Genomic DNA, 27,166 nt, shown 5'->3' on the forward strand with positions numbered 1-27,166 from the left:
AGCGCCTTTTACATTAATTTTATTCTTCCTTTGCTTTCAGGAATCTCCTTCTGGACGAAGAAAAGCGCTTGCCACCAGCAGCATCAACATGAAGCAATATGCAAGCCCCATGCCTACACAGACGGATGTCAAGTTAAAATTCAAGCCTTTGTCCAAGAAAGTGGTATCTGCCACGCTACAGTTCTCTTTATCTTGTATTTTCCTGAGGGAAGGAAAAGCCACGTAAGTTGTTGTGGGTTTTTTTTTTTTTTTTTTACCAGATAGCCTGCTTTGTGTTGCTTTTCAAAGAATTCTTTGGATAAAGAGCTTTCTGTATAGAATGGCAGAATTTGAGAGTATCCTTCAGCATATTTATCATTCCTGCCATACTTAGTTTCTTAGCTGAGTAGAAACCGTTTCTTACTCTGATTTTAGTCTTGTGTTCTTCAGAGACAAGCAGCTTGTCCTCTAACCTTACAGACATTGTAAATAACAGCAGCTTAAAAATATCTACAGGTCTGGAATCAGCAGGATTTCGTTTGTGTGTGTGTGTGTTGTGTTCATCCAACAATACCCTTAGCAGACTGCAAGGGAAATGTAGGAAGGAAAACTTACTTCTATTTCATCTATTTATATTTCACAAAGACTGAAAGAAGGACAAAGCCAGCTGTAAGGTGAGAGAGGGTGGAGTCACAAGTAAGATTTTTGCCTTGAACACAAGAATATCCTGTGAAAAGAGTTCAGTCAGGCATTGACTACCACTCCCTCTTCTCACTTGATTCTGTTCTTTATTTCAACAGCCTTTGGAGGGCAGAGGATACAGATTATTTTTGCAGATCCTATAACTTCTGCAATTTCTGTCAGATTCAAGATGTAGGACGTTGACTACTTCATATGGCTGGAGGATGGACTGCTTGTCACCATCCTGTTTTGCTTTTCCTTTCTGGCTCAAGAATATGGGCAAATGAGACTGGCAAAACATAAAGAGGCAAAGGGGGAAACTACTGCTCTAGTAGTTCTTTTACCCCTTTTACACTTTTTTTTTTTTTTCCCCTCCAAAAGGCTAACAGTTTATTTCCAGCTTTCAGTGTTCTGAATGCCCTTGTAGACATTGCCCATTGCAATACAAGTGTCCAAAAACTGTTGCATGGATGGCTTTCCAGACTGCTTAAAGCAGTCAGCAGTGTGATCAGACCAGTTTACTGTGGGGTTTATACAACTGAGGCTTGAAAACCCTCAAGAATGGAGACTACGCAAGCTCTCTGGACAACCATCCCACTGCTTGTTGATGACTGCTCCAACTTTTTTATCATGTCAGATCACAATCTCTCTGCTTTCAGTCTATGTCCACTGTCTCTAATCCTTCACCTTGCGCAACTGTCTTCTCAGCAGTGCAGGCAGGCTGCTGCTAGGTCTTCCTGAAGCCATCTCTTCTCCAGGCTTAGAAAGTCCATTTCCCTGAGCCAGTTCAGGTCCAGCCCCCAACCATCTCAGGGGTCCTCTGCTGACCTTACTCTGGTTTATCAACACCTTTTCCAGTACCATGGGACCCAACACTGGATGAAGTGCCCTACATGGAGTCCAACAACTCCAAGTAAATAGGAGTCATTACTTCCCTCAGACTGCTGGTTTTGCGGTCCTGTTTTAATGGGTCTCAGGATGCTTTTGCCTTCTTTGGCTGTCAGGACATGGTGCTGGCTCTCCTTAAGCTTACTCACTGCCAAGATCCCCAGACTGTTTTCAGCAGAGGTGCTCCCTAGGCAGGCAATGCCCAGTCTGTTTTATTGTAAAAATTATTATAATTATTGTAAAAAAAAACCACTGATTAATTCCAATAAATATTCAAATTGTTTTAAAAGATGAGAGGTAGAACTGCTGTTCCTTCAAGAATGGCATCATGTACTTTAAAAATCTTGGGGTTTTTATGAAACAAATATGGAAAATCCATTTTTCTGAATCATTGCCTGCTGTCATCTTTTCATCAAATGTATGTTTGATATGAAAGGTGCAGTTATGTGAAAGATACATATATGTGATGCAGTCAAATGAGAATTGAAATTGGCCATGGATATGTAACGGGTTTTTATCTTCTTAATGAATGCAGATGTTTAGAAAAGGGATTTTAACGTCTGTAGCAGCATCAGGAGTTCTGAGTGAATGTAATGATAGTTGTCACATGCAGCATGTGGACAGTAGGTCTGAACAAGCATTTTCGTTTTAACCAAACAAGACCAGATCAGCATTTACTAGGATTTCTAGAGTGGTTTAAAATTAAGCAGCAGTCACTAAATTGTCGCCTAATGCAAGGCAGCACTTTTTTTACCCTTTAGAATTTTTGGTAATAGAAAACTTTCCCTTCAGAAATTAATATACATGAGTGTATTCCTTTTGTTCTTTTGCTATATTCGAGATCAGATCTGAGATCAGAGACCTCCTTGAAGAAAGCATAAAAATATGTGAAAGATTTTTAATAATGTGGTAGTATCAGATATGGTATTAACAGGCTGCATTTTAATGCCTGGTTTGAAATTTGTTGCTTAGGGATGAAGACATGCAAAGCCTCGCTAGTTTGATGAGTATGAAACAAGCTGATATCGGAAATCTAGATGATTTCGAGGAGGACAATGAAGAAGATGAAGAAAACAGAGTGAATCAAGAGGAAAAGGCTGCAAAAATTACAGGTTGGTTTTGCCGCAGGAATGGTAAAATATAGTTCCTTTGCTAATGGCCAGCTGTGTTCCGTGAATTTTATCCTCATGGTGTATTTGTATTGAACTCAAAAAAGAATCCCAACCAAAACAAGATTTAGGATAGTTTGATTGAAGAAGGACCCATCCATAACTCAACAAAGTTTAATATTTGTGGATTTAAGAGCATTGATTTGTGAGGTGGGGGGGAGAGTGTCCTGGTTTTAGGAGAGAATGCACTAAGTAGGTAGCATTTTAAGGAAGCAAAGACCTGCTGTGAAGAGAGGAATAAAAAAATGGAGGGAAAGGATCAGTGAAGGAGAAGACAAGAGAATGAGCTGAAGGGAAATAATGAAGAGAGTTTGTGAGAATAACTGCGAAATGACTTGTGCCATGGGTAGGTGCTGAGGTTCTAATCAATAACATGGTAATTCCAGTCAGCATACTTCTGCCTTTTGGTTGGCGGTGTCTTGTGGAAATGAAGTCAGGAGGCTGTTAAAGGAATTTAACAGAATTTGACAGTAAGGTTGTTTGAAGTGAGATAGTATAACCACATTTGAATTGCTGATGAAAATGCTTAGTGTGTCCAGGATAGCTGAACTAATCGATGCAAGTCAGATCAGGATGTGATGATGTTAAATTGTTGGTAGAGATCATTATGCAGCACTGCTCCAGATGAGTTCTGTAGGAGCTCTTAGTGTAAAAGAATCAGGAAAAGACAAATTAACTTCTGGTGCCAGCCTTCATGCCTGTCTGTACTCTTTAAAAATGTCTGTTGAAATAAATGGACCCTTCTCTAAAGGTAAGGAACAGCATCCCAAACAGAAGTGAATTGCCCAATCCGTTCTTGAAAGTCCCGAGAAACGTTCGTGTGGTGTTACAAAACATTGCTTTTCATTGCTTCTTTTTGAGATCTCATTGCAGTCGAAAGGTTCAGCCTAAAGCAGTTATTACGTAGCTATATTTCATGTTGTGAAAGGATGCAAATGTGCTTTCTCCATGCTTTACATGTTCAATTAAATGTTTTGTACCCTGACCAAATCTCTGCTTATGCTGTATATGTCTGGCACAGGGCAAGTTGGAAAGTCCAGAATGAAATATTTGAGAGAGACAGGGATAATGTATTATTGGGCAGTGATATGCCCAAGAGATACGCCAGTCTGGTCACACTGAAATCATTCTTCAAGGTTGTCTTCTTTCCCAGTATAACCAGAATAATACAGGTGCAGGTCAGAACACCAAACACAACCTGACATCTTCATCGGGCCATCTCATAATCACAGAAGAGAGAAGGGCACACAAAGGAGAGGCTACGTAAAGTCTGTGTAAACTATTGTGCAGAAGCATTTTATGATATGATAGCATTTTATGATATGATAGCATTAAGATATGCCTAGACACTGCCCTGAGAGACTGCTATGGAAAACCCATGCGCAGAAGGACAGTAGCTGACAAGCAGCAGATCTTGCTCCTGAACTTTATTGATTTTTGCAGTGTTCACATTTGAACAAGCCAAGAAACAATTCCTGATCAAGCAAAAAGATGATTTAATTAGTCTGTCCACTATCCTCTGGCTGTGTAGTGGACATCCTTGGAGATGGATGGGAAGAGTGTGAAGTGCAACACTAAGTCCTAGCTCCAGTTGTTTTAGAGGCATTTCAGCTTTTCCATCTACTTTTGTAAAGGCCAAAATTACCTGTTCTAAGCAAACATTACAATACCTTCTTGAAAGGCAGATGCAATAAATACTTCTGAACTGCCCTATATCTTCTTATTGTTCAGCCTGTTCTGATACTGTTTGCTAATGATAGAAGATTGGGTTGGAATTTTTGTAGATGGGGAAAGGAAATCTGAAGGCTGGGAAAAGCTCAGCCTTGAACGACTTGTGTTGGTTACAACAGCTGATTTACTTTGTAAGCCTGGCTAACTTTTCCCATGTTAGACAAGGAGAGGGATGAGAGGTACGTTGAAGGAGAATGAGTACACATAGTTGCACAAGCAAATGGGAAAACATAAAACACAGGGCAGTAAGTAAACATCAATAAATAAAATTTAAAGGATCTATTTCAACATGTGTTCAAGACTGATTTCATTCGCAATTGAAGTGACTCCTGTAATAAATACAATTAATGGGGAAAACTAATAAACCACAAGAATTGCTGAGGAACCAAGGGAGAAAAGAGGTTGGAATCACTGTAGAAAAGTAGGAAGGAATATAGAAACAGGGAAAAGGAACTCCACTGATGTAGTGAAGTACTCTTTCTTAAAATTTACTTCAAAAATAATTGTGTTCACAGAATCCTATAAAGTTAATTGGGGAAGTTACATAAGCCTTTTGAAAGCTTGCTGCTACAAACATTTTCTCATCTGTTGCTGTGTTAGGGTGTTGGCAGCTGAGCGAGCTGGAATGTCTTCACTGACTCAGAGTCCCCTGCGGCAAATCACTTCGCCTCAGTGTGCCTGTTTTCCCAACTGTAAAATGGAGATAGTGGCTGTAACTACTTCTTGGGAATGACGGGAGTATTAGATGGTTAATATTTGTAAGCAAGCTTTGAAAAAGTAAAGCAGAAGGGTTTTTTCTTACTTTTGACTTAAGGTCTTCTCACAGAGAAACATTGGGTGACTTGACTGAAATCTTGTCATTCTCAGCCACAGCTGCAAGAGATGCTTCAAATCTTTATCACAGACACTGCTCCTTTTTGCAGTGTACAAAAGTTAAGTCTTTTACTTGGGCCCAAGGTTAGTTTTATAGATGAACAAATATACCCACCCCTAGGAGAACAAGGGAGAGCTGCTGAATGGGGCTCTAGATGGTGCAGGTGAGTTAGGAAATGCTGCTTCTCTTCTTTAATATGTTGCCTAACTTGGGGTAAGGATCTGTGCCTCTGTTTCTTCAGCTGTGAAGTAAGTGGCGCAATACTGTGCTACCTCAAAAGCACAGTGGAGTTCGGTATAGTCAACGTAGGAGCTGCTGCCATACAACTGACCTTGAGATCAGACTGAAAGATATTTTCCATTTGAAGCATTACATTAATTAAAAAAAATATCCTTCCATCTCAGGCTTTTTCCCCCTTCTTTGCCAATATTTCTTGTTTAATTTCTTCGTGTATAAAAGCTGTATCTCCACCTAATTGTTCTATGTGAAGTTGAAAATTATGTTTGTAGCCATGAAATATGTTTCAAATTTAAACCTCATGGAAGTATTTAATGGTTGGACTTGATGGTCTTAAAGGTCTTTTCCAACCTAGCTGATTCTGAGATGTTGTGATCCTGTCCTTAGCCTTCAGTTGAATACAAGGTATTCCAACATACTCAGAATCTTGCAACCATAGAATACTTAGAGCTGGAAAGAATGTTAAGATCATCACATTCCAACCCCTTGAAGAAACGTGGCTCATAACTCACAAACTTAGGGTAGTAATAAATACATTGCTTCTGTTAATGTTTTAATTGATACTTAGAGCGTCATGCTGAAGTTAATAGATGGCTCCTGCTCCATCTGCAGAGGAGCACGGTGACTGTCCTGGGGCACCACATGGGCTGAGCAACGTGCCTATGTGCTACCTATTGCAGGAGCCTGAATCCCAGCATATTTCAAGAGCAGGCTTCTGCAAAGCAATATGTCTAACCTTTTCTTACCACTTGCAAAACCGTATCTCTCATGTAAACTTCTGGTACATTTACTCTGTCAGTAGCAGCAAGCTGCTTAAAAAAAAAAAGAGCAATAGAGAATGAAAGAAAAAACCCCAAGAGTGATTTATATGACATGCTTGTAGAACAAGCTAATGTACATTTGTAGATAATGAGATTTATAAAAGATAATATAGGATATAAATCTCCAACCTACCATTTCCACACTCCAAAATATGACATAAACCATTTAATATTGTAATGAGAAATGTTGTAGTGCATATGGGTGTTTAGGTTGGCAGATGGGACCAGGTGATTCAGACCACATCAAAGAATTCCCTCTTTTTAAAGCTCTGAACTTAATTTGTTATTTTCTGACAATAAAAACTGAATTGTAATTGTTTTGGTTTTTTCACATGCTGGCATAATAAATTATAAATCATGTCAACATCTCAGCCTGTTTTAAACTAGTAATTTGTTTGTACTAGTGTTTTATAAGGTCAACTCTGTTTTATTTGAGTACAGCAAGGTATTTTCCATTATGTATCTTGAGTCTTAAAAATTCCCTGAAGATAGTATTATATTGTTCAGATCTCTAAGGCGTATATATGATTCTTAAACTGAAAAGTTGAGTTTTGGGGTAGTTTTGGTGTTATGTTTTTAGAAAAATAGTCTTGTTTGTTGGAGCTAAAAATAAGGAAGTGGGGATGGTGAAATTAGCTCCATGTAGATAGATAAAAATGTAATCCCATCTAAGCAGACTTTTTTCTTTAGGTCAAGAACAGTTAGGAAGTGTGGTTAAGAGGAATTCTGCTGTGGCTTCGTCATTGTCAGCATGGATTATGTCCAACAGATATTGGGAGAATAGATCATTCCACTTGGTAATTTGCAGATTGGTGCACCTTTGCAGAGCAGTTTAAATTTGGAAATTTGTAACTTCTTTTTATGTTAAAGAAGTTTTTTAACTTCTTTAACTTCTAATATGACTCAAATATTTTCAGGTTCTGGACTCTGCTTTCAGCTTCAGGTTTCTTATGCTGTCTGTGAAGGCTTGAAATTAAGAGTTATGTCAGTGTGTAAACCTGTGAAGGTGAGTGCCCCCTGCTAGGAAGTTCTGGGTGGCTGTGGGCACCAACATGAGTTCGGACAATCACAATACTACTCAATTTTCATCTCAGTCCAACATCTTGCTCTTTATAACTGGTTCATAGAACAAAGATTACTGTGAGGCAGTGACAAACATTTGCTTTCCCAAGCAAAAGCCATATGAGTAAAAGTTAAATTCAGAACAGCAGCAAACTGAGTGTTATGAAGAAGTAACTTCTTGTATTCACAAGAAAACAAAGTTTAAAGGAAATCCAAAAATGATTGAGAAGTGTGCAGTAAAGGCACCTACATAGCTTTAACTTCACTGGTGACACCAGAAGACACTGGGAAAAGATGGGAGATGGAAAAAACTGTCAGAGGAGCAACGATACTCAAGAAGCAGCAGCATCTCTCATCACAGATTTCTCCTACCTGTTTGCCAGTGGGAAGGACAAGGAAGGCTGTCCCCTCACCACAGAAACCTGTGCTTGAGGTCTTTCAGAGATGTCCCAGGCTCAATCGCCATTACAGAAACTGCATTTGTCATTGTTTTATTTGTTAGTGGGGGAATCAGAGAGGAATTTTTCCCCTTGACCCAGCAGCCACTAGGATTCAACTAGCCACTGGTTGGTTTTTTTTGTTTCTTTACTGCCAGAATTATGGAGTTATCAACATCTTGGCTACAATTCATACATTTTAAAAACTATTAATTCATGGCAGTTCAGAGCCATGTATTGGATGGCTCCTCCAGTGTGAATAGAAGATGAAATAGGATTTTACCAAACAGAAAGATGTTACTGGCATAGCATTACAGAGGCAAATTCAACCAATACATATGTTCAGTTTGCATTCTCATAGCACGGTACTGATCATATCTTTTAGAACTGTTAGTTAAGTTCAACTTGTCATAGGTCAGGATTTAATGGTGACTGATTGTTAAGTGATCAGAGTGTGTGTATAAATAAAATATATAAAATGTATGTGTATTTATTAGTTTTCTGTAGCCTTAAGGGTTTGGGAGGGAAGTAAATTGTTCTGGGGCTGTTTTGTGTTGATTGACAATGGTTTAACATTCAGGTTTTCTTCACAAGCAGGGAAAGTCTTCAAATTATATCTAGTACATCTAAGTTTTGAACTCGTGTGCGTACTCATCCTCATAAAACTAATTGCTGTTGCTGACACCAGGAATCCGGCAAGGTTTTGTTTATGTCTGTTAGCTGATTTCTTGTTAAACTATGACTTGAAGCAGCTACACAGGTGCTTTGCTATAGGTTTATCATTGCAAGGACTTGTCCTAAGTGTGTTCTTTTAATTAACAATAAGTGTCTTCTCTTCTGCCTTCTCTCTCCCTCACTCTCTAATGATAGTATTCGTTCCACTTCTGTTTCATTAAATGCCCTTGCCTTATGTTTGTCTTGACTGGCTTCTATTTACAGAAATTGTAAACCAGTTGAATGCTCTGAGCAGCTTAGATGAAGATCAAGATGACTACATAAAGCGAGCAAATATGCCTTCAGCTAAATCAGCCAGTTCCTCTGAAGGTCTATGAGCTTTCCTCCTTTCTTTCTGTTTCTGATTGTCTGTATTTACTGTGACCCATTACCTTTTGACTCCTGCTTGTATTCAGCTGTCAGTTTTATCTCTGTGCTTCCACCCGGCATGACTCTCAGTAATTTGTAGTGCATCCAACAGGTAACAACATGATAGAGAAAGAGCCTATCTCGTCTTCAGCTCCGTTTGTCATCTGATAATGAACAAGAAAGGGAAAAAGAATCACAAAAAAACCCCAACACCAGACCCAAGCCTAAAATATTAATTGTGCAGTCAGTAATACTTGACCTCTCTAACATGACAGAATGCCCCTTCTCTGAATTTACGTGCATAATGCATTTGAAAATTAAAATGTCCTGCCTATAGTTAACATTTATGTGAACAACCAAAAATAAATTGCTGTATTTAGCTTGCTAGAACTTCTGCAACATTTATTTAATGAAGATAAATAGAAGGCTTTCTTAGTAGTCATTTCTGTTACATAATGTTCTGATCAGAAAGTTGATGTTTCATTCATTTCACTGGTTTTTTTTTCCTCCTTTGTTGGTGTGTTCACTGAAATGCATTACCGTGGTTGTGCAGTTCGTGCTATACCCTGGTATAGTGTTTCAAGGGACTGTTGATATGGGGGGGTTTGAGCTTGAACTATGTTAGGTGAACAGTTTGTATTTCTATTAAAACAATATTCTGACTTGTTTGTAGAGCTTATCAATAAGCTTAATTTTCTGGATGAAGAGGAGCAAGACCTGGCCAACTCTAGTACAAACCCTTTTGGTGATCCTGACACAGCAGAATTAAATCCATTTGGAGACCCTGATGTAGAAGGTAATAGATTTGTTTTGCACAATTCATTGCTAATTGCAAATGCTTAATGAAACATGATTTATTTTTTGTAGAGGTACAAATGAAAAATGGTATTTTGATTAAATACAGTTATTGCATGCAGTACTGAGGTGTAATAATAGCAACAATCCAGTTGCCAGTGAAGGATGTGACTCCAAGAATAAATCCATTTTTATGTGTATTTGCCACTGGGGCCTACCAGCTAAGAATTGAACCAGAAACTTTTAGACCTACTAGTACTCACCTTGTGGTATAAAAGAGCAACACATACTGTCAGGCATCTCTATTCTTGTTTAGCATTAATCTTTATTATTATAATTTAATTGTATCTCTTTCATTCATTTTTTGCTTTTATGGCTTCCTCAGTTAAGCCTTCTGGCATTACACCTTGCACCACATAGTAGGTGTTAATCCCCTTTCAAGACTGACATGCCCATTTTTGTTCTCTTTAAGTCAGACATACAACCCCTGTAAGCTTTTAATCGGGTGTGACTTTGGCCATAAGGCCAGGAAGGCGCACCAAGACAGCAGGCATATTTACTGTCCTCAGCGCCATGTTCAGATATGCAAACTTCCATCTGCTGCCATCAAAAAAAAAAAAGGGTATATTACTGTATGACTTGCTTAGTTGCAGCTGCTTGAATTGCCAGCCCGTAGTTAATTCTCAGGTTTGATGCTCCAAGACTCTTCTTCCAACACAAAATACCAGGGAGCATTAACTACCTTTGACCAAACTCCAGGAGCCACTCTTTAATGGTGGTGGAGAAGAACCAGCCCAGACTACAGCCGTGGGATTTCTAATACCAAGTTTAATGAGGATACATTTCTGAACTGCAGTTCCCACCTGTGGTTGCTCTCCTTTTTGGGACAAGCTGACTGTTTACTCACAACACGGCTTTTCTGCCTTTAGAGTCCACAGAGGCCAATGTGGGTGGTGATCAAAGTCATACTTTGGCTCTGGTGAAGCATCACAGCCTGTGTTTCTCAAACAGGGATTACACTATCTTCTGTATTTTGCCACTGAAGCCATAAAGCCACTGTTCTGGGCTCCTTCTATAAAGTTGTCAGGTGTTTCTAGAGCTGCAAAAGTGAATTGTTTCAGCTTTGTAGATACCAATATATATGGATTAGGTTAGATTTAAGGAAGAAGTTCTTTACTGTGAGGGTGGTGAGGCACTGGATGGGTTGCCCAGGGAGGTTGTGAATGCTCCATCCCTGGCAGTGTTCAGGCCGGGTTGGATGGAGTCTTGGGTGACATGGTTTAGTGTGAGGTGTCCCTGCCCATGGCAGGGGGGTTGGAATTAGATGATCTTGAGGTCCTTTCCAACGCAAACTGTTCTATGATTCTATGATTAGGTTCTGGTGTCTGGATCTTCAACTTCGTTTTCTATCTGTTCCTTGCCTGTGAATTTTCTTAGCATCATGGAAGGAGCCAGAATAACGAGGGATATAAAACGCCTATTCTTATCTATCTCATTGTCCATATACATCTTTCTCTAAGAAACTCAGCCTATATTACTTTCTTTCTTTCTTCTCTGCTCTAGAAAGAAGGACCCCCTTCTTCCTGGAGAAAGCTGCACAAGTCCCATGGTACCTGAACAGTTGTCTTCCAAACCCAGCTTTCCTTTCCTTTCCAGAGAGAACTTGCTCTGGCAGAAAAGCAGCAGGTGTTTTGACCACAAAGTATATGGACTAACAGTCAGTTCCTTCTCATCTCAGGGACAGGAAAATATAAACTGGTGTTGTTTCTTAGTGCTGGAATAGCTTATATACAGTTCACGATGAACCACCTGCATCTAAGATGCTGGTCTGCTTATGTTCCCAAAAGACCCCCCCAATATATGTAGTGTATGTTTTTTCAGTTGATTCTGGTCCCTTTGGTGGCGTGTAGCCTTTATTGCCTTGGTCTCACGAGAACAGAGTAGAGGGGCAGGATCACCTCCTTCGACCTGCTGGTCACACTCCTTTTGATGCAGCCCAGGATACGGTTGGCTTTCTGGGCTGCGAGCGCACACTGCCGGCTCATGTTCATTTTCTCATCGACCAGCACCCCCAAGTCCTTCTCCGCAGGGCTGCTCTGAATCTCTTCTCTGCCCAACCTGTAGCTGTGCCTGGGATTGGTCTGACCCAGGTGTAGGACCTTGCACTTGTCATGGTTAAACTTCATAAGGTTCATAAGGTCGTGGACACTTCTGCATTCTTCTGGCTCTCTTCTGAGTACTTGGACAGTCTCAGGGCCCAGACGGTTGAATACCAAAAGAAGTCCCACTTACGTAGCTGTGGGCAGCAATGCTGAGTTGTTGGGTGTGTGTGCACCAAATATTCCTCCCACACATTGTCACCATCATGCAGCAGTCAATGTACAACAACATGATAGGATTTTCATAAGCAGGGTGTCACTAGATTCTTCCTATGGTGTCACAAGTTGTTTTTCATTTGGGAGGGATGGAGATTCTGTCAGGTTCATGGAACAGCAGTATGTCTTCCTGGAACACTGAATCATGTGGAAGATCTGAGGTGTTTCAGGCTATCAGACCAAGAGTGGAGCATCTGATGTAGTCTTTTTAAAGCTTTTACTTTGTAATTAGTGGCTCCCCAGGGATTCTTCTAGTCACCTCTAGACTTCTCTGAGAAATGCTGGCTCTTCTGTTCCAGAGCTGTGTTTCCCTATAATGGGCACCTCCTGTTGCTTGGCCTTCTCAGTGTATGCATTTCCTCCAGTCATCTTCCTCCACAGAAAGTTGAGGGGAAAAAAAACGGTGCTGAGATAAAATTAGATAATGCAGTTCTGGTCTTTAGCAGTAGCTGGAATCTTCTCTGTATATCTGTGGCTAGTTGAGTCAGTGTCTCTACATGGGGAGTACCTAAACCTTAACAGTTTGGGGAAATTTTCTTTTGTTTTGGACTATATTTTGAAGCTACACAGTACTGGAGTTGTTCTCACCTTGTTGCCTTACTGCGGGAGGCTGCCTTTGTTTGTTTCCCTTTTGGCCACAGGTATATTCCCTCATGGTTTAGGATATTTCTTCTATTTGAGATCTCAGTGGAACTTCCCTTGCTGCTGCCATCTCTTTTCAGGAAGCAGACTATGCCTGCTTGTTTGGTTCTGCATCCTTAAGTGAATGTGACCTCTTTGGTGGCCACCCCAGGAGCTTGGGAGCATGACAGAGGTTCAAGAGTTTAAGGTAGACTTTCTCATACAGACTTAAAAGAGTCACGTTATCTGCTTCACTTGTCATGATCTGCTTAAGATCATGATCAAGAGATTAACCTTTTAGGTGTGCAGGGATGAAGTATTTTTCTATTCACTACATGTTCACTACTATCTTTTTATCTGGACAAGGCAAAATCTTGATTTTAGACTTTGTAAAAAGTTCAGAGTCCTTCCATAGAATTTAATTTCCCCAAGCTGTGCAGAGCAGCCATCTGGAGCCTCCTTTCGCGAGTACTTTGCCATCAGATGCTATGAGGCACGGTGTGCCATTGGGCACAGATATTCCAGGGATATTCGTATCAAGCCTATAACCTGTGTGCTTAGCGAGAGAATGCTTAGAGTCACCCCAGGTATGACAGTCACTCAAAGAGGAAGCAGGATTACTTGCCAGTAGATACTTGTTTCCTAGACAGATATTTCTTGTGCCCGTTCACAAACCAGCTACTTTCCCTCTATCTTCATAATCCCATAATCACCTAAGCCTGAGAATGCAGGGTGGAGAGAAACTAAAGGCATGAGTGCTCCCAGCATCTGTGCGCATTGAGGGTGTGGTGCATGGCAGAGTGTCATCAGCAAGCTGTCTCTGGATGCTGCTGTGGTTTAAAAAGTCCTAAGTGTAGGTGATCTTACGCAGCGGAGTCAATGTGCACTTGAATAACTTGCCTCAAAGAAGGTCTTCAATTGTGTTTCTTGGTTGACATGTCAAATTGAGGCTTATTCCCTCTGTATGTAGTAGATCACCTAGACATTAGAAATCTGGAAAACCGAAAGTAACCTCTTTGAACAGTATATCTCTACAGCTTTTTACTAGACAATAAGTAGATGATCATATGAGGACTGCCTTTTGGATTGTCTTTTAGTCAGGTCACAACAGAAATGTAAAATCACTTAATTTTTTGAGCAAATTGTTTTACGTGGGGAAGTCAATATGTACAACAAATGCAAGTGAATGACACCATCACACTTTCAGCATTCCATGTATTTTTTAAACGTGAAGTTTCATTTGACCAGTACTAGTTTCCTACCTGAGACAAGAGGGTTATTATTTACTGTCACCGCCTCCCCGTTTCGTTTAAAAGAGCATTTACTTTACCTTCTGTGTAGACTCCTGAGCTCCCTGCCGCGTGTGTTACTCTGCAAATGAAAGCAGTGTTACAGCACAGTACCAAAACCCAGAATCTTTCTAGGATAGCCCTAAGGAGAGCAGTGCAAGAACCAATATAGAGGAAAGTGATGGCTCTGCCCCTTCTTGTATTTCTTAATGAAATGTAATTTGTTGCTGGTATGAGTATTAATCAAAATAATAGACAATCATCAGTGGTTTATAGTGATGCCAGTCTTTATATGGTCTAGAAGTACTGGGATGATACATTTTTAGTCTGTGCTGTTTGTTTATGGTGCTCACATCACCATCGTGACTGTGTGCCTGCCAGTAGTGCAGTAAGTGGCATAGCTAAATATCTTTCACATGTGGCTTGTTCTTTCATCCTCTGCCAAGGGGAAAGTGGTATGTGTAATGTTTGGGGGGGGGGGTTGTTTGGTTTTAAGGGGTATGTCACAATATGTTTTTGTTGCAAAAAGCAAGTGGGTTGAAGGGCAGGGTGATTTTTTGGGGATCCTCTGGGAACTAGAAGGCTGATTGTGCAGATAGGTCATGCCAGAGTTATTACTATCACGAACAGTCTTTCTCAGTGGAGTTAGGGCAAGTAATGTTTCCAGAATCTGGCACAAGAGCAGCTGATGCTTCTGTGTAGTAATACTTTTACCTCTTGTCACTCCTACCCCTCTGGCTTTGTTACTTAACCATGCAAAATTGTGTGTTTCACCCTTGGAGTACCAAACTGCAATTGTCTTTTTTGTTTGTTTGCTTGCTTGTTTAATACCAGTGTAGAGAACTGCAATTAAAAAAATTGTTTCTAGTAGAGACTGGCATCCTGTGTTTTCAGCTGTGGTTAATGATTAGGGTGAATCTGTGTTGACTCCCTAGTGTAAAATCAGCTTGAAGAAGGAAAAAAGGCCCTTGTAAGCTGTTGTATGTTCAGCACTCCCCCAGATGCACTTCACAACATCCTTAGGTCCTTGAGAAAATGCGAGTGCATTTGTTATAGAGAAGGTGCCAGTGGCAGTGGCTTTAAGAGCAGTGCTGTTGAGTCACTGTCCTAGCAACTCAATTGGTTATCAAGAGGCTCACAAGTGGTGACTGACACTTGACATGAAAGCTAGTCCTAAAGGACCCCATGGGAGACAGCCTGGTTGGGTTCAGGTGGGGACCCTCCCTCCTGTGGGGACATTTAAGGAAGCAGGGGCAGGTGGGGACAAATATTAACCTGGATGACAAGAGGAGAGAGATGATCAGGGATTTACAAGGATGATCAGGGGGCTGGAGCACCTCCCGTATGAAGACAGGATGAGAAAGTTGGGGCTGTTCAGCCTGGAGAAGAGAAGGCTGCGTGGAGACCTCAGAGCAGCCTTCCAGTATCTGAAGGGGGCCTATAGGGATGCTGGGGAGGGACTCTTCATTAGGGACTGTAGTGATAGGACAAGGGGTAACGGGTTAAAACTTAAACAGGGGAAGTTTAAATTGGATATAAGGAGGAAGTTCTTTACTGTGAAGGTGGTGAGGCACTGGAATGGGTTGCCCAGGGAGGTTGTGAGTGCTCCATCCCTGGCAGTGTTCAAGGCCAGGTTGGACAAAGCCTTGAGTGAGATGGTTTGGTATGAGGTGTCCCTGCCCATGGCAGGGGGATTGGAACTAGATGATCTTGAGGTCCTTTCCAACCCTAACTATTCTATGATTCTATGATAATGAGTGGTCAAGTAAACTGGGTTCTTATTGGGCCCCTACAAGATTCTGCCTATAAAAGTCTCTTGAAAATGGTATTTTTAGAAGCTCTGTTAATTTTAGCCTGTGTGTAGGATTTAGTGAAATCTTTTAATTAATCGTAAGCCAGAGGTCTCTGAGTGCTGATCTGCAATGCTGTGCGTGTAGGGCCAAGCTATTGAGCCTGTTGAGTAGTTACTGTTGAGCCAAGGAACAAGAGAAAGAATTTTGTCCTAGTTAGGGTTACAGCACTTGATCCATAGTGTTGAAATAGAAAGAATTGCAAAAACCATTTGCATTGCCCCTTAGAATTTATCAGATTTAAACAGGCATTTAAATCGTTGTTTCCAAGGAGACACTTAAAAGCAAATTAAAAATAAAAGCTTACAATATAATTTTCAAGAGATTGTTTGACTGAATGTTTGTAACTTCAGAAAATATTTCTGACATTGTGTCTAATACTTGTTTGAATACTGCTTGTGAGTTATCAGCAGGTTTTGCTCAGTTATGATAATGAGTATTTATCAACAGATTCATGTGCAGGTGCAGTGATCCATCATATGGAGTTGCAGAAGCAGGTATTAATAGTTGTGCATACTCTTCATTAAATGTTTTATGATTTGAGAAAAGTTTAAAGTAGCAAAAATTTTTGTTAAAACATCATCAGTAAGTTGCTCAATTAGAACAAGACATCAGTCATTTTCTGCATTTCATTAGGTTACTTCTGCTTTTTACTAGAAGCTGTCTTTTGAGGGCAGACCTCAAAAGCAGTTCTGCTTGGCCTAGTTTGTTACATCACTAAATGTGTGGATAACATTTGAGTAGTATTCTGACTACCATGATGTACAAGTCACGTGTATCTATGCAGTAAGGATGGGATTTGGCTCACCTGATTTTAGGGCATTAGGAGTTCAAACATAAAACTGTAAGCTTTGACTGTAAAGGGGTCTAGCTCAGCTGTGGATGCCCACACCGAGGACATCTCAGGGCCGGCAGGGTGAAACATTTGCTTGCCATGACCACCTGCACTGGACACTGGAGTGATGTAGGCCAGTGTTAGAACCTCTTTTCCAGTTTTAGCTTAAAATAAATGAAAGACATTTAAAATGTTGGTGTCTGAGGTATTTCATATATAATACTGCCAAAGGATTCTTGCTTGATTTGATCATATTTGTGTTTTTAAGAATTTTGCCTTGATTTTTTTTCTTTTTCTTTCCCTTGTCAGTTAAGCTGTAGACATTCAGTATTTTACTGTGACTCTCTCTGAAATGTCTCTCTTATAGGGATGCAGGCCTGTGAACAAATCACCACACATAAACTAGGGTGTGAGCTTAATATGCATCATCTACTGTGCGATAACTACCCTTTCTCCCAGGATAAGTGGCCAGTAGTTTATTCCCTTTTATTAAGGGATAAGCATGTTGTATTTACTCTGGGGTAGGAGTGAACAAAAACACTACAGCTGACATACTGCAAATACACACCCTGATTTATCCTGCGGTAGTTTCTCTATATGTCCATCTCCCAAGACACAGCTGAAATGTTGCTTATGACATTCAGGTGAGGCTTAACCAGTTTAAATAGTAACAGAACCTCTCTTTAGGTTTAGCTAAAACTATTATTGCAGCCCTGATTATTTGGGGTTTTTTTTACTGTTAGTCACAAGGATTTTGATTAATTAGCTCTTTTTAGAACACACTTCAATAGTGTAAAGAGTAATCCCTAAGCATAACCAACTTCTCACTTTACCTTTTGTCTCGTCCCATTTTAGTGCAGTGTCTTACACTTCTTCACAGTCTCCTTTTTTATTCTCTTTTTTTGATTTGAAACGGTGGTAGCTGCATTCTGAAATTGAAGTTAAATGTAAGAACTTACAAGATACATAGGAGGTAGATGCATACTGGATATGTTGCTTCCTTAATGCTAAGTTGGACCAGGTTGCTGAGGGAATAGGAAACCACAAAACTCACCTGGAACTAAAGGAATTTTTTAAAGTCATTTTCTGAATAATCACCATCAGGAAATCCCACAGGCACAGCACTGTGTGTAGTCAGCAATGTGTCGACCAGTTAAAACCTGCAGTATTGTCTGGCAAAGTGCAATTTTAACTTGTTTCACCCTCAGTCTCAGATGAGTGATTTATCTCCTAAGGGTCCACAATGGGCTTAATTAAGATTTTGATTAATTTATTCTGTTATTACAGCCAAAGCCATTTGATTTCTGCTTTCTGACCACAGAGAAATGATGCATCACTTTAGAAATGGACCCTTAGAAGTATAGAAGACAGTATGATCACATAGTCTTTGAGGCTCAAATTTGAAGAACCAAGAAGAAAAAGCACTAGAAATGTGAAGTTCTTTTTAAAATTAAATCTTTCCAGTCCTGGTAGGTTTCAGTTGTTCTGAGGAGGACTAAAGCCTTTCCTGCTCTAAGTGTTTGCCCTGGGCTAGTGACTGGTGACTGGGCTTGTGAGTGGTGACTACTCCAGTGCATGGATAGGTGAAGCTGTCTACACCTGCATCTGGGGACTGTATTCTTGTCCAACTAGGAGTTGCTCTTGTTCAACCTGTGGATTATAGTCAAGCTATGGGGGGGGAGGGCCTTCTATCTCCTTGGGCTGTGTAATGGCTGGAGACAGGTTGTACTGGAAGTTTACTGGCAGAGTAGAAAACACATTTGTTAGCAATTCACCAGGGTTAGCAACTTCAGTCCATCATCCATCCAAAACCAAGTAATGATAGTGCTGTTTCTTTTGCTGCACCTTCCCTTTGTTAGTTGTGTGACTAGTGATTTTGTCTTCATGAATATTTATTTAGTGACAAACACATTTGGAACTTCATCTTGTAATTTTTTTTCAGCCTTGCTACAAATAACTTTCAGCGTTGGGTGGGTTTTTTAAAGCTAAGAAGTATGCTTTGTTCAATTTAGTAACTGCACATCTGAAAAATAAACACTTTGTTAAGAATTATGTGGGAGTGTTTATTGAAACTTAGTTTTTAATGACACTACATTGAATTTCCTGTTTGCATAGATTTTGAAAGTACAGCAAATCCAGCATTGAACCGAGCTTTTAATTATTTGATGGTGCAGCAAGAGTAAGATTGAAGAAGCGTCTTTGTAAGGAATGTTAGATTGCTGTATGGGGATTTGTATTTTGCAGTGTACAGCAGCTATTCACTTTTGTGTGATGTTCTTTCAGCAGTGTCTGTAGCACTAAAGAACTGCATGCTGCTCCAGGTTGCTAATAACTTTTTGTTGTACAGCCCAAATAATAGATGAGTAATTTGATTATCTGTCTCCTTAGGATTAATTTAAATTTATTTTTACTCTGAGACTATGTACTGTTACCAGGAGCAGTTAGCAGTGAAAATAAATAAGTTTTGAAATGTAATTAAGGGTCATACCTAGTAGTGATTTTTAGCTCAGTCTTTTTAAGAAATGAAAAGACCACCTGCTTACTATCACCATTTTTAATAGCCAGTAAAAGTAACTTGATTATAAAATACAGGATAAGTTTTCTTTCTTAAAAGCTCAAATAATTAAGAATATTTTGTTAGGATTCAAATTGGGTAAAAGCGTGGGAAAATGTTTTAAAATCTGTTGTAAAAAACGTTGATACAATTTATATGACAAATAAGAAAACTAATAACTAATTAGGTTGAGAGAGCTTCAGTAAGGAAGAAAATGAAATCTATTTCAATACACTGTAAATGAAATGGCCTTTTGAAAGACCTATTTTTTGACAAACAAGGCTACTCTGTAAATAAATAGCATGAAGATTCTAAAGCTAGGACAGGACTTATGTATTGAGAGTTACGAAGCAGACCTTTTCATAAGCCTTCAAAATAAGAAGATCTGATAAAGTGGTTTCCATTTTTTCTATGTTAAGTCTGTTTAATTTTTTTTTTTTTGGTATTTGATAGAACCAAACACTGAAATAGCTTCATCTTCAAAGCCAGAAGAAAGTTTCTATGCTGACAATTACAATCCCTTCAAGGATGATGATGCCCCAGAGTACTTGAACCCGTTTGATGAGCCAGATCCTGAGCCTGAAACGTTTGTAACTGTAAGAGATTCTCCTCCACAACCTGCAAAAAGGAAGAACGTCAGACCAGTGGATATGAGCAAATACCTCTATGCAGATACTTCTAAAGCTGAAGAGGAAGAGCTAGATGAGTAAGTATGATTCTTCATCTTTCAGTAGCTTTGGAAGCATTAGTGGGATCCCTGACTTAATCTTGAGGTGTATTGGGTTCAACCGTGGTGATCCTTAATCACCTCCTTAGGACAGACTGATCCTTAGGCAGCTCAGCATCAGGAAATACTATACCCCCAAGTCATGCTATTCAGCGGAACATGATAGTTAGGAAACTGTTCTTTGCCTCACTGATAGCAAATTACTTGATAGGGAGTAAGTCTGTGTACTTTTTGGAACTTCATGCCCTGACAGTTGCAAATGAGCCAAAAATGAAGGAGTAGCAGAACTTGGTCCTTCATGTGCTTTTTGCCATTATTTTTGCTACATAAAATAATATTTTTGTTAATGATGATGGAGACGTTTTTTTGATATTGGTGCAAGATGTAAAAAGGAAGTGTTTTGTAGCCCACACAGCACATTTTTGAGAGTCTCATAAAAACTGAATCTTTGGGAAAGATAACACTATCTGCACTTTCTTAGGATGTTTCTTTTATCATAAACACACGTAAAACTTTTGTAAACTCACTGACTGCCTTGTATTAAAGTATAGAAACCTAACAAAGAGTGAGAGCTTCCTGCAGTAGCTGCGCAGCTTGGGAGGTTTGAAGGTATTTATATACTTACTCCTTATTTGTGGCCATTAGTCACCAACCACACCACTCATGAGGCAGTTTATGGTGATTACATGTGAGCAATTTTACAGACAACTGTAATTAACATTTAGTTTTACCTTACTTAATGAGATTTGTCATGGCATGACATTTACATTGCTTTCATATTTCATATTAATACAGGTGTCATACCATCATCTTTAAGTTTCTCTGTTTATAGCTGTTTTCTAGGAAATTGAAAGATTCCCATGCACTCTAATAGACACATATAGAAAGGACCCTGCAGGGTTTTTTAACTTTTAAAGATCTGTGGCCGTGGATTTGTTGCTATTGTTTGTTCTGTGCAAGAAAAAAAAGACATTGGAGAATGATGTCTTTGCCAGTTCCATTCAGGGACAGTGCCTGAACAAACAGCACTGGCTGCTGTGTCTTCAGAGCACAGTGTGATCAACACTGTTGATAGTCACAGCAGGCATCCCTGATCATTCACTGATCATCAGAAACTACAGGGGGGGAAAAATACATGTATGTTGTACCCTCAAAGATATGGGTACGGAGAACAGCAAAGATTGAGAAGAGCATAAAGAGCAGGAGCTACATGGATGGGCAAGTAAAGAATTCTCTGGGATTTATTTATACGCACATTTCCATCCTAAGCAAATCTGTACGAGATGGGCTTCCAGCAATGTTGTCAACAGGCAACCTTGTTTTTAGTTCATACTGGACTTGTAGATTTCTCTAGCCCCTTTGTTTGCAATAGCCTCATTATTATTTTAATGACCCCCCATTTGCTTTAATACTTTGTTTTTCCCAAGGATAAAAGTACACTCCCCATAGGTGGGTTCTACTTGAACATATATCTGATCTGTGTTTTCATTATAAAAGCAATGTCCCATGGAAGGACGGAAGAATGAAGAGTCAAAAAAGCACAGTAAAATACATTTTTGCATCCCTTACGTGAGGGTTTTTTTTATGTCCCAAAAATAGCTTCCAAAATAGATTCTTCTCCTAAGTTACAGGAGCTCCGTGTCATTGAAAAAGAGGTGGAGACCATTTGTTAAATCTATTGGGTTAGGAGTGTGTCAAGGAGAGAACCTTTGAATCTTTATACTGAAATACTCTGGAGGCATAAAACTCCAGTCTAGGAACACAGGATGTGTGATACTAATAGCTACAAGCACTATTATGCCTTACCTCATGTCATTAGTTCTGAGATTTTCCAATAGAAAGTTTCTGCTAAGCTGTGGTACAGTGAGCCCCAAAGGAAAGATTTTCATAGGCAGTGCCAGTTGGTAGTTCTCATGTGCCCTAAATCACGAAGGTTTGTGTCCAGATGTGTATTGTTTCTTATCTAATGTGAATATTGATGCTTTTATTATCTACATAAGTGGCTAATCTTCTTCCAAATCCTATTAAAGTCTAGGCTTCAGTGTCAATTTGTGGCAGAGTTCCACAAGGAAACAAGATCTTATATGAAATGTGCTTCCTTTTGTTGGTTGTAAATAAGTTACCTTCCAGTCCCATACATTATCTCTTCTGCTGGCTTATCAAAGCAACAATTAGTATTGGATTTATCTGTCGTAAACAGTTGCTGTATATCTCTAACATGTTCACCATTACTTGTCACTTGTCTGAGTTAAATGGTGCTAACTTTTTCAATCTCTCTTCATACAGAAGTCTCTTCATCTCTCTAATAATTTTCATCGCACGTCTCTGGACCCTGTTATTCCTTCTGCTATGTATCTATTTTATGATGTGTTGAGTCGGCCTGAGCGGTGTATTCAAGACAAGGCTAAACAACTGTGTCATATCACGGCATTAGAAAACTTTGCGTATTATTTTGAACCTCACTCTTGACATCTTCTCTTTTGAATTTTTTAGTTGGTTTGGGTAGTTTTTAAACAGTATTTGTGGTTGGTCTAGTGCTTTTCCCCAGGAGTGGTTTTGAACCTGATAGATGGAAAGCATGAGAAATAGAAGGCTTCTGAAAGACATTTACTGTCACTCAGAAAATATGATTTATTTTCATCCCTGCATCTTAAGCGTTTCATTGGGTTTCACTTAATGCACCATTTGTCATTTTCCTCTAATATTTTGTGTGAAATGTAATGAGGTGTCATGGGAACATGGGCGCATCAGTTAGCATCAGACCTTTGTCCCACTCTACTCTGGCTGGTCCCTAGTTCTGATTCTGGACTCGGAGCTTACACAGAGTGCCCCGAGAGCTGAATTCTGACTCCAGTTTTCTAACTAAGCTCACTCTAATCTTGGAAAAGGTACTCACCCTCGCTGCGCCTCTGCGCAGGGTTTACCTTGCGTAATTGGCTTAATTGAAACATATTTCACTAATGGTTACGAAGATAATGTGAGATTTCACAACACACATGAGCAAAGCATAGTCACGAACATAAGCATAACAAGGTGTTGCATGGTTCAGAGGGACTTAGATGATCCAGTACATATATTCTGCTGTAAAACCACACTCTCAAAATATACTTCCTCTGGCTAAATTCTCATACCTACCTAGAGATAAGGAACACATTTTCTTTTTGTTAGTTCAAGCATTTGAATGTTCGTGTAAAATTCTGCTTTTGCCTTTTTGAATTTTATACATTCAAATCAAAATGTTGAGTGGCTGTCTGTTAACAAAGGACAGCACACCCTGCTAAGTGAAGTTTAATTAGTTGAAATTAACATAGCTCACAACTTAGAGTATAATGCTTTCAACCTTCTGATTGGTAATGTCTTTTAACCCTTCTGCACTGACAGCTTTGGTTTTCCTCCTCAATAAAATGTTGATTTTTATTTCTTTTCTCAGTTAACCAATAATGCTGATCAAAATAATTTTTTAATTGGTCAGAATAAAACTTGCTTTCAGGTATTATTTGGCTCTGTGGCTTCTTATCTCAGTAATTATTGTACGGCTTCGAATAATGCTGTCTAATTGCAAAGTTTATTGAGGTGTTGTCTATTGAAGCTGCCTGTTGCACAAGAAGCCACAAGCCGCCACACTGCCAGTGACAGTTACTGACAGTGGCAGCCAAGTAGTTTGTCAGGTTTGGGGTTTTTTTAGTCTTGTATTGGACAGTCTAGAATGTCTTTAGGCAAATCACAGTGTGGGTCAATTAAATAACTTCACAGAGGCAAAAAGTATGGGAGCTGATCTCAGAGAGAAGTGTTTTAATGTTTTTCAGCCAGACTCTTTCTGTGCTTAGTTTCTTGTATAGCCCTGTGGAAGCTCTTGGACCAAACTCTGCTACATATAGCAGACCCCCATGACTTTAAAACTTATAGCTTCTTCAGGCAAGAGCCACTTGTTGTTGGCTTTTGGTTGGTTGTTTTTTTTTCTCTTGTGTTAAATTTGGTTCTTCAAAAATCTTTCTCAGCATTTGTAAGACCGGTTAAAAGCAATGCAGAGGGGAAGGTAGAAAGTGGTATATGAAAATGTGTTTAGTTTGGCTTTCAAGCAAGTTTTTCTCTAGGAAAGAAAGGCAGTCACTTGTCTGCTTATAGCACTTCCTTCTGGTTCATGCAGTAGGGTACAATTCTTCAACATTGTGCATGCAGCAGGGACAATTCTGGAGCATAACAATTCAAAAGGTGGTTCTTCCAAACTTTTTTACTCATTGATAAGGTGGGTTTTTTCTCATACCAAATTAATTTTAGCACCTTACGAATGCACCTTTCTAATTGCACGTACACAGAGATAAATAACTTTCTTGTCAAACATGCTGTGTCTGTTGGCTGTTCAGAGGATAACTTGTTGAACTAAAGAGAACCTTGTGCTCTTCAGAAGAATGCATTGTTCTTCAGCCTTTATCTTTTTCATCTTTATTTTCACCTCCCTTTGAACTTTCTGGTGTCTAAAGACTGCTGAGCTGGGCTGTCAGCTAAATTAGAGCTACTGAAAGCTAGGCACATTCTCCACTCCAGCCTCAATACCCTCCTTTTTCTGCTGCCTCCAATGGAAAACACCCATCCATTTCTATTTAAGTCATTAGTTTGATGTCGTCTTTAGTTTTGATTGCACTGGTGGGTTTGTGCTTGATGTGCATCAAAGTGGGAACACCTGAAAGTTGCAGTCAGTCAGCAGATGAGTTATTTTAGTGTTAGCCTTTCCTTTCCCTTCAATATCTGGATTTAGATCTCTTTCTCTATAACAAGCAGCAGCAGATTCTCAGAAAGGTTTGGAGGTTTTATGCCTGGTCTTCACTTACATGCTTCAGTAAACTTTGCCTTTCAAAAGTAGACTTATTTTCTGCAGTGTGGATTATTAATGGCTTGCTTTTTCTCAGTGAAAAGCGAATGATGGTGAACTGTGTGAAAATAAATTCAAAAATTGAGACCAAAAGATATATTTTCATGGTGAAAGTACAAAAAAACTGGGAGAAATTTGATGTTGTGTGAAAGGAAAGTGGATGAATACCCTCTGAAAGGAGGTAGACTTAGATTACATAGAAGTAAGTTCTTGGTGAGGGTGCTGAGGCACTAGCACGGGTTGCCCAGAGAAGCTGTGGCTGCCCCATCCTTGGCAGTGTTCAAGGCCAGGTTGGATGGGGATTAGAGCAACCTGGTCTACTGGAAGGTGTCACTGCCTGTGGCAGGGGATTGTAACTGAGTGAGTTTTAAGGACTCTTCCAACCCAAACCACTCTGTGATTCTATGAATAGTTGGGTTTTCACTTTTGTGAAATTTTTTTGTGCCAAATTTTGCTAGTTCTTTAAGAACAAGGTGTAGTAGCTCATGATTCTTATCTTGAGAGGAAATTTGTAAATGGATCTAGCTAGGTAGGCTCTTGTCTAGTGCTGTATGAATTATTGTTTCCATCTAGAATTGCATTCAAGGGACTGAGGTTCTTTGTTGTGATTAGTTATGCTTTATATAACTGTATGCAGATAGATCTTTGGGAATTGCAGTGACTCAGTTACATAAACATAGTTTGACATATATGATAAATATAATTTGCAGGGGAAGTATCGACTAGAAGGGAATTAATGTATCAGTTTCATAATTAACCATCCAGTTTTGGATTGCAAAATATGAAGAGCAAAGATTACAAATAATATGATTCCGTGGAAAGGAGGTTCCCATAAGTACCCTTAGCAGGATGCAAAATTGCTCTTGTATGTGCGGAGTAGAAGCCATTATTATTTGATGTATTTTTCATTGATATTCGATGTATCAAACTGATAGATAAAATTTGGAAATGCTATGGGAGTGTTTATTTAGGGTGGAACAAATGCAGAGTTGGAACGTGAACACCAGAGTTAAGAAGAATAATTCTTTGGACTGCATCTGCTTGATGGAAGATCTTTACTGTGTTTCTTAAACAGGGTTTAGTTATAACAAGCACTTTTAAAATAGATAGATGATAGCTACTGGTATCTGTAGAGGGATACACACAAGTCAGCTGTGGTTTTCTTATACTATGCTCTTATCCAAAGAGTGTTCTTGGTGTGCTGCCTGTATGCTGCAGGGTTTAAAATACACTCCATGTGGATTATGTACCTATGGAAGCCACGATTTTCAGACTTGGACAGGCAAGAGTGAGGCCTTTAAAGCCATGCTGAAGCGTTCATGTAAGAGTGGCCTGATTCTTAACTCTGTTCTAATGAAGCGTTCTTAATTCTATTCATTACAATACTAAACAGACAGCAGTTTCACTCAGATTTGTTGGTATTGATCTTATCTGTAAATGGGATCACTGATGGATAAATAAGTATAATGGAAGAGCTAGCTTTACGCAATTGATAAACCTTCTGTAATTTACAGGACTTTATAAAATTTATGGAACTTCTGACCTAATGCAGTTTTAGCTGTTGTAATGCACTTTTCAGCCATATGAAAAAGTAGTGTCTAAAATCATGTAAAGGCAAAACATATTCTTTTGTGGGATAATAAAAGCATTTTAGTTGTCTTCTCTAAACGGGTCTTATTTTTTGTTTTAATTCCAAGAAGATAGCAAAGAAATGTGTTTCCCTTCTTTCAATTAGATCAAATCCATTTTATGAACCAAAATCAAGCCCTGCTTTCATTAAAGTTGCTCCGCTGCAAGAACCAGAAAAGAAGATGAAAAGAAAGGCTCCTGAACCACCAAACCTCTTGCCAAAGACAGAGACAGGCATGAGTGAGAACATGTCAGCTGTTCCTGCATCGAGGGACCTTTCTTCCTCTCCTAAGGTAGGTTTCTCATATCAAAATTTCATCTTTGTTATTATTAGTACCTTTATGTGGTTTATAGACGTTCTATTTATTTCTGCAGGTCATCTTAAAAGCTTTGCTTTTACTTAATAAGGTGTTGGCTCATCTCTATTCACTTGCTGGTTCATAGGGAGAGAGCAGCAGTAGGAGCTTGTATTTTTTCTTTAAGGATTTAATGACAACAGTAACAGCAACTGCAGTTTCAAAGAAAAGAGTCTGCTAGTAACAAATGTTACAGGACAGCTGGATATGCCATCGAGAAGGAAGAAAATCATGTTGAACAATACTTTGTCTTGATCTATTGTAATGCCTCTAAGCCTTGCCCCTGTTGAAGAGTCTGTCCCC

The 27,166-nt window shown here is 39.4% G+C and overlaps 1 protein-coding gene across 9 annotated transcripts in view; it reads left to right on the plus strand.

Annotated features, from left to right (window-relative positions):
• EHBP1 (EH domain binding protein 1) overlaps positions 1–27,166 on the plus strand; it is a 229,754-nt gene that overhangs the window by 93,781 nt on the left and 108,807 nt on the right. For all 9 annotated transcript variants that reach the window (XM_065682216.1, XM_065682213.1, XM_065682214.1 and 6 more), the window contains 5 exons: positions 41–222; positions 2,521–2,660; positions 9,636–9,758; positions 19,735–19,987; positions 26,614–26,800. In XM_065682216.1, the coding sequence (XP_065538288.1) occupies positions 41–222; positions 2,521–2,660; positions 9,636–9,758; positions 19,735–19,987; positions 26,614–26,800 (885 nt within the window). The remainder of the gene's footprint in view (positions 1–40; positions 223–2,520; positions 2,661–9,635; positions 9,759–19,734; positions 19,988–26,613; positions 26,801–27,166) is intronic.

Source organism: Lathamus discolor, chromosome 5 (genome assembly GCF_037157495.1).
Source record: "Lathamus discolor isolate bLatDis1 chromosome 5, bLatDis1.hap1, whole genome shotgun sequence".
Lineage (NCBI taxonomy): Eukaryota > Metazoa > Chordata > Aves > Psittaciformes > Psittacidae > Lathamus > Lathamus discolor.